The following is a 14,454-nucleotide window of genomic DNA, read 5'->3' as shown; positions in this document are numbered from 1 at the left end:
TGGTGGTCCAGTGGTTAAGAATCCGCCTTCCAAGGCAGGGGACACGGGTTCGATCCCTGGTTCGGGAACTAATATCCCACATGCCATGGGGCAACTAAGCCCACGTGCTGCAACTACTAAGCACGCGAGCCACAACTAGAGAGCCCACGTGCCACAATAAAAAAAAGATCCCGCACGCTGCAACGAAGATCCCACGTGCCGCAACTAAGAACCAATGCAGGCAAATAAATAAATATATATATATATATTTTTAAGATAACACTTCAAATTAGTAGTCAAAAATCCTTCCATTTTAATCTATACCTATCAAATATTCCCACAGTAAAACCATATTTATTGCTAAATTTCAGCTGTTTACTTTGTGAAAGATGTCCCTTTTTCCAGTATCTAAGTGTTTGAATTCTGTCAATTCTTCCTTCACATCTCCACGATAGGTTGCTTTCTTATCTTTCCTAATCCAAGGTGAATTACCTCATCTAACTTTCATTATCACAACAGAAATTTTGAAAATGAAGGGAATCCTAACATAATATACATAGGCATTATAGCATTTAAATAGTTTCAGGATTGGGCTTCCCTGTTGGCGCAGTGGTTGAGGGTCTGCCTGCCGATGCAGGGGACGCGGGTTCGGGCCCTGGTCTGGGAGGGTCCCGCATGCCGCGGAGCGACTGGGCCCATGGGCCACAACTACTGAGCCTGCGCGTCTGGAGCCTGTGCTCCGCAACAAGAGAGGCCTCGATAGTGAGAGGCCCGCGCACCACAATGAAGAGTGTGGCCCCCACTTGCCGCAACTGGAGAGAGCCCTCGCACAGAGACGAAGACCCAACACAGCCAGAAATAAATAAATAAATAAATAAATAATTTTTTTTTTTTTTTTTAAAGAAAAAATCGGTAAAGCACACTATAAGGTACAGGTCACATGGCCACTCTAGAGCTCCCTTATATGAAAGATGCTTCTCCAGGGGCAGATTTGTGAAGAGCTCTATTAGTTTGGGTCAGGCACTTCTGAATGATGCAATGAAATGCAGTGCAGACTTCAGATTATCCAAAGACTTGATATATATGAAGCACCACAGACTTGACCTATATGAAGCATCAGAATCTCCCCACCTCTGTTCCCATATCTTATCCCTTATCTAAAGTGCCCTCTCTCCTTTTTTTCAAATCTTTCTTCACCACTCAGACAAAAGCACCATAAACAATAGCAAATAGCAGAGAGCCTAAGACAGTAACTGCACACAACTTTTGTTGTCCCATGCACTCAGACAACACCAAACATAGCTTACTCCAGCATGCTAACAAAACTACGTCAACAAACATGGCATTAGAAGTAATTCAAATCCACATCAAATATTTTAAATATAGATCAGGAAATTCATACCTAACATAATTCTGTGAAAAAACAATGGGATAAGGTAATCCTATGAATAATATGTAAGTCCAATATCACTTCATATTTTACTTCATTTTCATTTTAAACACAAGAGAAAAGGAGCAAGCACTTCTTCTTCAATTACCTGTTGTATAAGACTGCTGAATGGCCAAATCTGTTGACATCATGGTGGAGATCAGGTCTGGGAAGCACTGACCATCGGTCACAAGCTAGGAGCAAGAAAAACACATTTCAGAAGGGACTGTCATTCATAATCAATAGAGACTGGCATTTTCTTTGGGAAAGAAGACTGTAATAAACACAAACATATCTCTCAGTTTTTCTTAGTCACACCATTATTTCTGAAGTAAAATGCAGTAGCAACAGAACAGAAGGGCAAGGAAGAACGGTAGGACTCTATAGTAATTCTAATTAGTGAATGCACATTCACATCACTCACTCTGTTGCCTATCAATATTACCCACTAGAATTTTTTTTTTTTTTTTTTTTGTGGTACGTGGGCCACTCACTGCTGCGGCCTCTCCCGCTGCGGAGCACAGGCTCCGGACGCGCAGGCTCAGCAGCCATGGCTCACCGGCCCAGCCGCTCCACGGCATGTGGGATCTTCCTGGACCAGGGCACGAACCCGTGTCCCCTGCCTCGGCAGGAGGACTCTCAACCACTGCGCCACCAGGGAAGCCCTAGAATGTTTTTTAACTTAAGCAAATTTTACATTTTTCAAAGCTTACATAAGTAAAACGTGAATTCCATAATTATTTTTCACTCTATATTGCTTTGCCCAAACTCAGTCACTAAAATAGAAATGTACAGGTGGAAAATTAAAACTAAAAAAAAAAAAAATCAAACTTTATCTAATTTTTAAAAGGTCCTTTCTTAGAACCCCTAGATCTACTAATTTTCCTTTGTTCTGATTCACGCTAGCAACTTCTCTTCTGGACCTCAATACCAACAGGTGCTGCTGAACCATGCCAACCTCTGACTCACTGTCTTCTGCTCCCAGACACACAGACTTTTTCACACTCACTAAACAAAGGTTCTTCCACTCAATCCGGACATTTATTCAACCCTGACAACAAAAGCTTTCACCTTCTTCTCCTACCCAGCCTAAACTCTGTGGTCTTCCTCACATGCAGAACAGAGGCCATCAACCCCCACAGCTTCCTGACCACCCACCTTGCTTCCTTCCCTAAAACCAGTGTGGCAGGAGCCCTTCCTCTTACCCCACCTGATTTTTACCACAGTATTTAAATATGCCCAAGGAGGCACTCAACTTACCCCTTTTCTTCCCTTCACAGACAAGGGTTTTTGGTTTTTTTTTAATTAAAATGGTCAACATTCACTGTGTACATCTCATCGTATATTACTTCTCAGCCTCCTGTAATCTGGATCATTCCTCCATGTCCAGAGGGTAATAAATGAGCTCTTTGTTGCTAAATGTGAAAGACTCTCCAGTCCTTATTTTACTTAATCCCTCTGTAGCCACTGTTAACTGCTACCTCTCAGGTCCCCGGTCTTGCCTCACTTTCCTCCTATTCTCTGACATGCTTTTGCAATCTCCATTCTCTTTAAGACTTCTTTATGTATCTATTCCCTGGCTCTTTGCTTGTCCCTGATGACACACGCTCCCTACAGAAGTTCACCCCCTCCTACAGCTCCCCACTGATCTCTGTACTGCTCTGTCCCACAGTCATCTCCAGCTGAACATGCCCCCAAATTCAATTTAGTCACTTCCTCCCAGACCCTGTCCCTCTACTTCTATTTCCAGCCTTGGTAAAAAACACCATCTACTGTGGCCCACACCAGATACCAGATAAGGATGCTGTCACAGCTCTCAAAACACACTCGGGACAATCCTCGGGTTCCCAGTAATTCTCAAACACATGTGTCTCTTTATCCTCACTGCCACTTCCACAGTCTTGGCTCAAATCCTCATCAGGACTTTATCAACAGCCTCCTAACTCCCATCTTGCCCCTTCCCAACTACTCATCACAATGCCATAAAGAGATTTTCCTAAGACACAAATACAATTCTATCACCTCTTCTGTAAGATTCTTCAAAAAGCCCAAACCCCTCAGCATGACCTAACAGGTCCCTCAAGATCTGACGAGACAGCTGCTTGCTTCTAGTTCCACTTAGAGCCACTCTTCCCTGATGTGCTACTAGAATACAGCCAAAACTAAATACTCATAGGCCCCAAGTATGTGGCATGGTCTCTTTCCACCTCTGTGTCTCTAAACATGGGCTTCCTTTGCCTGAGAAGTCCTGCCTAACTTGGCCCAGCCAACTTCCCAGTGCTAGGACCCAGCCTAGATGGCCCTCCTCAAGAAGGCTTTCCCTGACTGTACCCCTTACCCCTCATGAATTAAGGGATGCTCACAGGTGCTCTCATACGTTCTTCTCAGAGCAAGTAACACCCTGAATGCAATTATATTGTCTGCTCAGTTCTCTGACTCCCCCACCATGAGGCCAAGGACTGTAACTTATTCTTCTTATGATCCCCAATGTATAAGTTCAGTGGCTGGCACATAAATGTCTGTTAAAAAAGAACATCTGATGATATTTATATTTATATCATATGATATATGATAAACATTAAAGAATTTCTAATATCTGTTTTGCATGAACCAATACTGCCCTCTTCTGGTCAGCAGATTACCACACCAAATTCTTTAAAAATCACTGTCCAAGTATTACATCAAGAATGTGTGAAATCTGTTTCAAGGGAATAAGATAAAGTTAAACTTAAACCAACTTAACACAATGCTGGTGGTCACAACTACATAACACATATTACTATGTAAGGTTTTTATCTGTGACACAGGAGAGCCCAATCACCCCAACTCATCAAAGGAGGGACTTCAAAAAGAATTTAATATAGAAGTAATGCTTTTTAACAGATTACAATATCAGTCAAATTAACATAAAAAATTCCATTTGGACCTCTTTCAAATAGCTTGACCATTTTTAACTAGAAATATTTTCTGTTTCTTTTAAAACGTTGCTTACAGACAAAAAAGATTCTTAAAGCTAAAATGGGGCTTCCCTGGTGGCGCAGTGGTTGAGAGTCCGCCTGCTGATGCAGGGGACACAGGTTCATGCCCCGGTCCAGGAAGATCCCGCATGCCGCAGAGCGGTTGGGCCCGTGAGCCCTGGCCACTGAGCCTGTGCATCCGGAGCCTGTGCTCCACAACGGGAGAGGCCACAACAGTGAGAGGCCCGTGTACCGCAAAAAAAAAAAAAAAAAAGCTAAAATGGCTTTGGGAAACTTACCAATGTCGTAAGCCATGAAATCTGAAGAGAAGCATTTGGCTCCATGGCTCATGGATGTGTCATTGTGTGTGTTTCCTCCAAACACCAGCATGGTTCCACTCACTATCACAGCTGTGTGCAAGTAACGGAAAAATCGGCTCTCCTTAAGAATAGTCCTTTTGAGTTTATTTAAAAATAATAAATACAAGGTTAGTTCTTTAGAATATTTATCATCTATTTGCTAATACAAACATAACCATTTTCTTAACTTCAGATCCAAGTGTGCAAATAATTCTAGATTTTTATCTGTATATAAGTAACTTTCTCAACAATAAACATGTAAAATTGAAAGACGTATGCGGATTTTGATATGTTAAGAGCCTTAAAAATGTTCATACTCTATGTTCATACTCTATAATTCCAGTTTCTGAGTAGATATCATGTGAAATATGGATGGAAGCTTACATACGTTTTATTAATAAGACAAGAGCTAGAAACCAAAACTTCCAACTGTATGGGCTCAGGATACCCACATGATAGAGTATTACCAGTCACTAAAAATGACAATTTTAATGACAGACAATGTAAAATGGTATCCACAGCATGGTCTCAAATATGTAAGGAAATATGAAAAGAAACCATTGCTTTATAATTATATTATTTCATAACTCAAATTTGCTTTACATTTTTTAAGATTAGCATACTTTATATAGACCAATATATAGTAGAGTGAGGACAGCTCTAATCTTTTAGGTACTGAGACCACCTCTGTTTGATGATTTCATGGAATGATGCCAGTAACTGACCCTAATGATAACACCTTGGTCAACAAGAAAAGGTTAAAAAGTGGATATATTCTACTTAATTACAACAGTGTGCATAAACTCAGCTATGTAGAACAATTTATTCCTTAGGATTCTGAAGAGCTATAATTTTACAGTGGTACTGAGTGTATGAAAATTGAAAAACAGTCAAAAAAACCAAAAAAAACCCAAGGTTCTAATCAACCTTCTACAAAATTATAGATACTACTACTTTATTACCTTCTGCTTATTTCATGATTTCTGTTTACAATGATGAAGAGAATTATCTGCAAGCCTGAAAACAAAAATGTAGCACAATTTTCCCAGCAATTGCCAGAATTCCCACCTTAAAGTGAAAGCTCAAGAAAAAGCACCCACCACATCTGGGTGTCCACATTGTATCTGTAGAGATCATCTGCAAGCCGGTATTTATTGGCACTGAAAGCCTTGTAGCCTCCATGAATATACAGGGACCTGGTCCTGTGGTCATAGACACTGCTATGGCCATAGCCCCCTTGGACAAGGGCACCCTGGGTATGTAATATACTCCACGTGTTCTTACCTGGAAAGGGCAAACAGTTAAAGGCAAACGTTGCAGGCTCCTCCTAATACTTAAAATTACCAATTAGCTTAAGACAAGAGAAAAGATTTCAGGAGACTTGATACATGTAACTTTCTTTAACCATTTTATTTTTAAAGGAAGGCCATCTAAAACTTGTAACAAATCCAGGTGGCCAAACTTCAACCTGTTAAATGTTCTGATGTTCTAATATGTAGGAAAAGAATTACATTAAATTTAAAAGACTCAGCTCCCCCTCAACTGAACACTTAATTCCCCATGACCTTTACGGACCAATTTGCAGACGTACTTTACCGGCCTACTTTCTTAAAATATCATCCACATCCACAAAAACAAATATAATAAAATTTAACCAAAGGAAAGATTATATACTAAGGGGAAATCATGCTCCATTAAACCAATCTCTAAAGGGCTGTTCAAATATTTTTTTTTTCTTCAGAGTATTTGTTGTTTCAAACCCTTTTTATTTATTTATTTTATTTTCAACACTCAGCATTTAGTGCCATTTTTGGCTCCTTGCCAAATTGACAGTAACAAATATATACCACATAGCAGCATCAATAATCTAAACTTCACTGGCAATTCATCAATGCTAACTGTATATCAAGATCAAGTACTGGGTCAATGTTAGGTTGAATTTTGTTAAACAGTCATAATAATAAGAGTAAAATTTTAAATCTGACATTCATTCAAAAACGATTCACTGAAAAAAATATACGTACCCAAGTCATACTCCTGCACATTGCTAATATATCCATAGAGAGGGCAGTGACCAAAGATAATCAGCATGACCACTCGGCCAGTTTTCAATGTGACAATGTGTGCTGAGTGCCCAACCACTGCATACTGCTCCTTTGCTTTAGGGGACAACAATATCCATGATTCATTATGAATATGAAACACTCTTAACTCATTGGTCACATTCCCTGTTGAATCAATTTTTCCTCCATACATGTAAATTTTATCCTAGGGAAAAAATGTAAACAAAATTCTAAAAAACATCAAAAGGATCAAATCTAAACACAGAAAAAGGAACAGTTCAAAACCTCAATATTATTCTTAGCTTAAAAAGTGTTAGTGAAAAGCACCTTTCAGTGAATTATTAGGAAAAGGATGTAGAAAGAACAAAATAAAATAAATCTAACCTATATCCCTAATACTTTGCCACTTTTCTTGGACTTCCTCACACAAGATCTTTTACAATATAAAATGGCTTGGAAAAATAAAGTTGAAATAAACTAAAAAACAGGGAAATGAAAATGATTACTCAGTTACATTGTAATGTCGCTATCCTTAGCTAAGCTTGCTAATGAACATAAAAGCTAACCTACACTAGATTAATTTTTAACCATTTAGTATCACAATCATAATATCCCAGTTTGAATATGAATCCATTTAAATCTCTCGGGTTAAAGTAGTTTCAACTTTAATTTCCACTTATAACTTAGCCAATTATATACCCCCCACATTAGAAAGTTTTCCCCCAATTAAAAACCAACACTGAAGTCAAAATCTGAGACAGAAAGTAGAATGGTGGTTGCCAGGGGCAGGCAGGAGGAGGGAATGGGGAATTATTGCTGAATGGGCATAGAGTTGCAGTTTTACAAGATCAAAAGAATTACAAAGATGAAAAATAAAACCAAAGCAAAAAAAAAAAAAAAAGAATTACAAAGATGGATGGTGATGATGGCTGCACAACATTATGAGTGAAATTACTATCACTGAATTGTACACTTAAAAATGGCTAAGTATGTTATACATACTTTACCACAATAAAAAAGATTAGAAAAAAAACCAACACTAAATAGCTATTTCAATCACATAATATGAGAAGTAACAGTGGAAGAGTTGAGTTTCTAGCTTAGTACAGAGTGGAGACATTTTACCTTGTATAATGCTAAAGAATGACCATATCTAACAACCACATTGTTCACAGAACGGTTCAGTGCAAGCCACTCCCTGGAAGCAAGGTCATACCTACAAAACAAACAGATCGTATTTTTACCCAAATGACAAAAGAGAACATCTTGGAGTCTTTATTTGTGATCTAATCCACTTTGGAGATGCTCGTTAAATCTGCAATGGATATGGTGAGGTACCTGGGCAAACAAACCTAACATCTGGGCCTATGGGGCACATGAGAACTCAGGAAGGGGGAGCTGGGTTTCACAGCTCTGGGAAGAGAAAGAAAATCTACTGGAATTTTCTAATGCTTCCTGAAAACCTCTTCTACACACTAAATCACTTGCAGGTTTGCATTATACTCAAGGGACTTTTATTACTATAACTTTTCTTTCATTTAACCATGCAAAAGTAAAGACACATACTGAAAAAGGGATGATAACTAAGTTAAAAAAAATTCTTAGCCTTTCTTTTTCTTTATCTAATTTATTTTAAAAAGTAGTATTTTCAAAAAAACTAGAATATCATTATAGCATTTCAATTATACTATGAATACACTTAAAGACCTTTAAAATATAAAAATGCCCCAAAGAAAATCATTTATACTCTTACATTGCAGCATTAATCACATTCAATATCTTAGAATATTAGTTTTGTTCTTGAGGAAAACATCATTCTACTGTTTTTATTAAAATTATACATACTATAAAAAGTGTAATCAATGCAAAAAAAATAAAGAGCCAAAAACTTAAAAATGACCCCACATTCTGTCACCTAGAAATGAATATCATTAAGTAAACATCATTCCAGACATTTTCTATGCATACATACAGATAGAAGAATAGACTGACAATATACATTTATACAAAGGGGATCCTAATATAGGTGAATTTTAATAAACAGTGTTAATGTTAATTTTATATAATTTAATAGAAAAAAGAAACCAAAGGAAAACCAATACTACTCTTATATTTTAAATGTTTATTTTCTATGTTTCCCTGAATACAAGATTTTTAAATTATGAAAAATATTATGTAAAGATGTAAGAAAGTTTTATCACAACATAATAGCAAAAAAGGGAAACAAATAAATATCCATCAATAGAAAATGGATTAATAAATTATAGATATCTATATAACATTTATAGAGTGAATATACTCAAGCAACGTATTATTAACATAAATCTTGAAACAATGTTAAGCTAAAAAAGCAAACTGCAGAACACTGTTCCTGTAAAGACTAAAACAAGAAAATTTATTAACTCTAAAAATGTTCATATATATTAAAAGTCTAAAGATAAGTATGTGAACAAACGACATCACAATATCAGGATATTGATTATCTCTGGGATTTTAGAGGGGCATGTGGGGTCTTAACTATATTAGCAATGTTTTATTTCCTAACCTGGATGACGAATGTTTTAGCATTCATTATTTTTCTCTAAACCTTTCCCTTTGTTTTAAATATTTTATACATGATCTGAAGAAAACATAAAATGGTGACATTCATTAAATATGAATAACACTTAAATCAATACCAGCTACTATTTTATGTATTTTTTTGAATATTCTACATTTTTAAAATACATGAAAAGTTATTCAGAGAGTAAACTCCCTTTACTTTAAAATTACACGTTATTTAACTTTGGACAGACTCCACTAACTTCCTACTTTGAAAGCTGAAAACATTAGCACCCACATTTCCTCCCATTTCTTCTCCCAATTTTTGTTACATAATTTTTACATTGTCCAGGTTCAAAACATGCACATTCCATTCTATAATTTCATAGTTATTTAGTACTGGATCTATATTTTAGTTGAATCAGTCTCCTCACAGTCCTCTTACCACAACTTCTCCTTCTTGAGTCTTTAATTCTTAATTGGCTAGACTGCACTGTCAAGTGGTTATTCCTAGTGGAGATCATACATGCTCCTCCCCCTAAATTCTTTCATGTTGAAGAATATCTGCTTGCTAGCTTTAGAGGTGAATGACATCTTGGCTGCATATAATACTCATGGGCCATCCTTTCTTTCCCACACAACTTTGCTGACGCTGCTCCCTTGAATGTTGCTGGTACTGAATGCTGCCAGTGGAGGTTTGAGGCCACTCTGATTTTTTTCCACTTTTGTGTGGTTTGCTTTTCTGCTTGGAAGTCAGAAGTCTCAATCATTCTCATTCTCTCTCCCCCTCCTTTCTTCCCTCCCTCTCTCTAAATAAATAAATATACATAAATATATGTATGTATTTCTCTCACTGTTTTTTAAAGACACAATATTGTACTTTACTTATGGTGGAAATAACTTAAATCCATCCAGGTAAATGTTTTAACAAAATGGACTGCATACTACTGCAACTTTTATGGCATTCTGGAAAGTGTTTCCTAAGAAGAACTAGCATGGCTTCTGAAAAACACATATACACCATATGTTCAAGCCAAAGGCCTGTTTCTTTAATCTTGAAAGAAAGGAAAGAAACAGAGGGAGCACAGAAACAAGTCTCCACGTGACCCAATCCATATCTCTTTCAAGTGACATGGAAGGTGCTCAATCTGTATCTTAATGCATTTTACTCTTCCTCAATCAATAACGTGTCAGCCCAAGAGCTGGTCAGAGACACTAAGGTGCCAGCAGGTGCTCAAATCTGGTTAAGATGAACTGCCAAAAGACACTTACATAACAGGTTGTCACTCTTTTCACAATACAGAGAAGCAAACACAAGACAAGAACAATGTTGATGCAATAAACTGTAAGAAATGCCAAGTGCCAAATAAACGCTCCTTCTTCTGGGAGCTGAGTCCAAGATAAAGGAATATTGAACAATTAGTTCTAAGACCTGGACATGCAGTTAAGCAAAGACAAACCTCAGGAATTCAGAAGTAGGTGTCTTCCATAAAGGTGCAGCCACCTCTCTCACAAACTCCTCCCTGATGGCTGGTAACACAATGCCCATCATGCCACAGGGCACATCCTCTGCCCCTCACAGTGGCCTGGTATTCCAATTACAGTGTCTGGCCATCCAAAGACCACAGGAAAGGCTCTTCAGAGATTGAACTTGACCCCAGCCAGCAGGAGTCAAGAACTACCTGAGGCTTCCCACCCAATAATTTGTCCTTTATCCTAAAAGTTCAATAATTTGATCAAATCAGGTCTTGTCACTGAACAACTATAATATTTTTCCTGAAACATCTTGTACTATTTCAATCCACTTGTTCTATTTGTTAGGTTCTTTTCTTCAGTGACAGCAATTATCTGTATTATATTGGACCTTCTGTCTCCCATGTCTTTGCTTTTTCTAATTATTTAACTTTTTCATCTGTATTCATTGGAATCACGTCTACCAAGCTGTCAGCAGTTCGATTTTCATTGTAGTTTTTGCTGTATGTAACTTATTTATATTTCTTTACATGTGTACTCTCACATTTCATCTCATTGTTATTATCTTCTTGCTTTTCAGCTTGTTTTTCTGAATTCAAATTCTCATTATATTGATCCATAGCATAAAGCAGTTGGAAGGAATACTTTTCCTCTATGATCAGCTGTTGTCAGTTTTACACGCTGTGTTCTTTCCTCTTTACTTTTTCACCATAGATATTTGCATTTGCTACAATGTCACTTCTTTTGTCTTGCTTGTCTTACATTTGCAAACTGTGGGTGATTTAATTCTTTTTCCACTGTATCTAAGACAAGTTTATCTTTCCATCCTAGCTTTAGTGTGCGAGTTGGCATTTTATGTTATGTCCATTTTTCTGAAGTCTGAAGAAATGCTGGGGCTCAGGTGGGGGTGGGGGTGTGCAGTCTATTAGAATAAAATATCCAGAGTCTATTCGCCTCTGAGATTTTGTTTAAGTGTCCTATCCCAGGGTTCAAATTTGGGGGTAGCCAAATTACACAGAAGCCCTGACTTTTGGGCAGACTCAGCCACTTGGTCAATTTCCCCCTTTTTCACTTGATCCTCCTTAGCAACTATTTCTTATACTACTCAGTTAAAAGGGCAAGAAAACAATGATACCCACTCAGTTTGCTTCTCTCTAGATTTGGGGCTATTAGTGAGAACTCTCAGAAGTTCACTCATATGGTTTCTGTGGGGGCTTGCTGTTTCTGTGTGTCTGTTTTATCAGATTAGGTGATACTCCTTACCTTGTGTGGTTACCTGTTGCTCAATTTCTTATTATTTTTTTTTAGTTTAAAAAAAAACCTATTTTTTTTGCTCAAGGGAAGGAAATTCAGTGACATTTCAATTGGAAATCTTAACCAGATGACCAAGATAATTTGTTTTGCAAGAGGACCCTTGCGTGACGTAAAATGGGAACTGCTTTTTAATGCAACTTAAAAGTTTTGGGTTAACAGGGTCGTGGAGAAAATAGAGAGTGAGGGCAATTCCTGCAATATGCTTATATAAGAGTATAGACGATGATAAAATTTATGATCTAAGTTCCAGAAATACTTCCTCTAAAAGGAGTCACTATATTCACTTTTCATGTTAGTAAACATTTATTTGAAACTATATTAGTATTTACACAAAGTACATAAAGCTGTAAAAATCATGTTTTGATCAAGTACAAGAAGAAAAATGTTAAAACCTAAAAAATAAACGTGGAGATACATTCGTTAGATTACTGCTTTCTGCACGTGGACGCCGCCGAGTAAGCATCGTTGACATCTTCCCTCTCCACTGCCGTCACGTCTGAGTCAGAGTCTCCCAAAGAGCCCAAACAAATGCGGAAGCTCTTCATCAGAGGTTTGAGCTTTGAAACAACTGATGCGAGTCTGAGGAGCCATTCTGAGCAGTGGGGAGCGCTCACAGACTGTGTGGTGATGAGGGATCCAAACACCAATCGCTCCAGAGGCTTCAGGATTGTCACGTATGCCACTGTGGAGAAGGTGGATGCAGCCATGAAGGCAAGGCCACACAAGGTGGATGGAAGCGTTGTGGAACCAAAGAGGGCCGTCTCAAGAGAAGATTCTCAAAGACCTGGTGCCCACTTAACTATGAAAAAGATTTTTGTTAGTGGCATTAAAGAAGACACTGAAAAACATTATCTAAGAGATTATTTTGAACAGTATTGGAAAACTGAAGTGACTGAAATCATGACTGACTGAGGCAGTGGCAAAAAGAAAGGCTTTGCTTTCGTAACCTTTGATGACCATGACTCCGTAGACGAGACTGTCATTCAGAAATATCACACAGTGAACGGCCACAACTGCGAAGTAAGGAAAAGCCCTGTCTAAGCAAGAGAAGGCTAGCGCTTCATCCAGCCAAAGAGGTCGAAGTGGTTCTGGAGGCTTTGGTGGTGGTCGTGGAGGGGGTTCTGGTGGGAATGACAGCTTTGGTCGTGGAGGAAACTTCAGTGGTAGAGGTGGCTTTGGTGGCAGCCACAGTGGTGGTGGCTATCGTGGCAGTGGGGATGATTATAATGGATCTGGTAATGATGGAAGCAATTCTGGAGGTGGTCGAAGCTACAGTGATTTTGGCAGTTACAACAATCAATCTTCAAATTTTGGATCCATGAAAGGAGGAAACTTTGGAGGCAGAAGTTCTGGCCCTTATGGTGTTGGAGGCCAGTACTTTGCCAAACCACGAAACCAAGGTGGCTATGGCGGTTCCAGCAGCAGCAGTAGCTATGGCAGTGGCAGAAAGTTTTAATTACTGCCAGGAAACAAAGCTTCGCAGGAGAGGAGAGCCAGGTAAGTGACAGGGAAGCTACAGGTTACAACAGATTTGTGAACTTAGCCAAGCACAGTGGTGGCAGGACCTAGCTGCTACAAAGAAGACATGTTTTAGACAATACTCCTGTGTATGGGCAAAAAAACCTCGAGGACTGTATTTGTGACTAACTGTATAACAGGTTATTTTAGTTTCTATTCTGTGGAAAGTGTAAAGCATGCCAACAAAGGGTTTTAATGTAAATTTTTTTTGCACCCATGCTGTTGATTGCTAAATATAATCATCTGATCATGACACTGAATTAATGCGCCTTTTTAAAAAACGTGCTCTGTAAAGTTAGTCTACTCTGAAGACACTTTGGTAAACAACTGCAACAGTGTGAAGTCAGAATTTCTTCAGGGTGATGCTAGGTTCCATTTGAAATTTATTCACAACCTGCTTGTGAATCAAGCCAACGTCTTCAGAAACTTGGTGTAGTTGAACTGACAGTTACTGTGTTGTGACCTGGAGTTCACTGTTAAAAGGGTCACCCAGGGCTTCCCTGGTGGCGCAGTGGTTGAGAGTCCGCCTGCCGATGTAGGGGACACGGGTTCGTGCCCCGGTCTGGGAAGATCCCACATGCCGCGGAGTGGCTGGGCCCGTGAGCCATGGCCACTGAGCCTGCGCATCCGGAGCCTGTGCTCCGCAACGGGAGAGGCCACAACAGTGAGAGGTCCGCGTACCACCAAAAAAAAAAAAAAAAAAAAAAAAAAAAGGGTCACCCAAGCAAAGTCATGGAGTTTTTCGGTTATTAATATGATTGTTGGCACATCCTACACAATATATCTAAATAGAATTATGGTACAAGATAAAGTTATAGATG

The 14,454-nt window shown here is 38.5% G+C and overlaps 1 protein-coding gene and 1 pseudogene across 4 annotated transcripts in view; one reads left to right on the top strand and one right to left on the bottom strand.

The window, feature by feature from the left end:
* ATRN (attractin) overlaps window positions 1-14,454 on the bottom strand; it is a 161,753-nt gene that overhangs the window by 87,146 nt on the left and 60,153 nt on the right. For all 3 annotated transcript variants that reach the window (XM_081255495.1, XM_081255493.1, XM_081255494.1), the window contains exons 7-11: window positions 7,913-8,003; window positions 6,749-6,992; window positions 5,825-6,008; window positions 4,665-4,819; window positions 1,518-1,602 (exon numbers count right to left, since the gene is read on the bottom strand). In XM_081255495.1, the coding sequence (XP_081111621.1) occupies window positions 1,518-1,602; window positions 4,665-4,819; window positions 5,825-6,008; window positions 6,749-6,992; window positions 7,913-8,003 (759 nt within the window). The remainder of the gene's footprint in view (window positions 1-1,517; window positions 1,603-4,664; window positions 4,820-5,824; window positions 6,009-6,748; window positions 6,993-7,912; window positions 8,004-14,454) is intronic.
* On the top strand, window positions 10,767-14,302 carry LOC308629037 (heterogeneous nuclear ribonucleoprotein A1-like; annotated as a pseudogene). The gene is made up of 2 exons: window positions 10,767-10,803; window positions 12,576-14,302. The product of its transcript is annotated as a heterogeneous nuclear ribonucleoprotein A1-like (transcript).

This window comes from Mesoplodon bidens, assembly GCF_964165515.1.
Source record: "Mesoplodon bidens genome assembly, chromosome: 15".
Taxonomy (NCBI): Eukaryota; Metazoa; Chordata; class Mammalia; order Artiodactyla; family Ziphiidae; genus Mesoplodon; species Mesoplodon bidens.
This window is presented reverse-complemented; position numbering and strand designations above follow the sequence as displayed.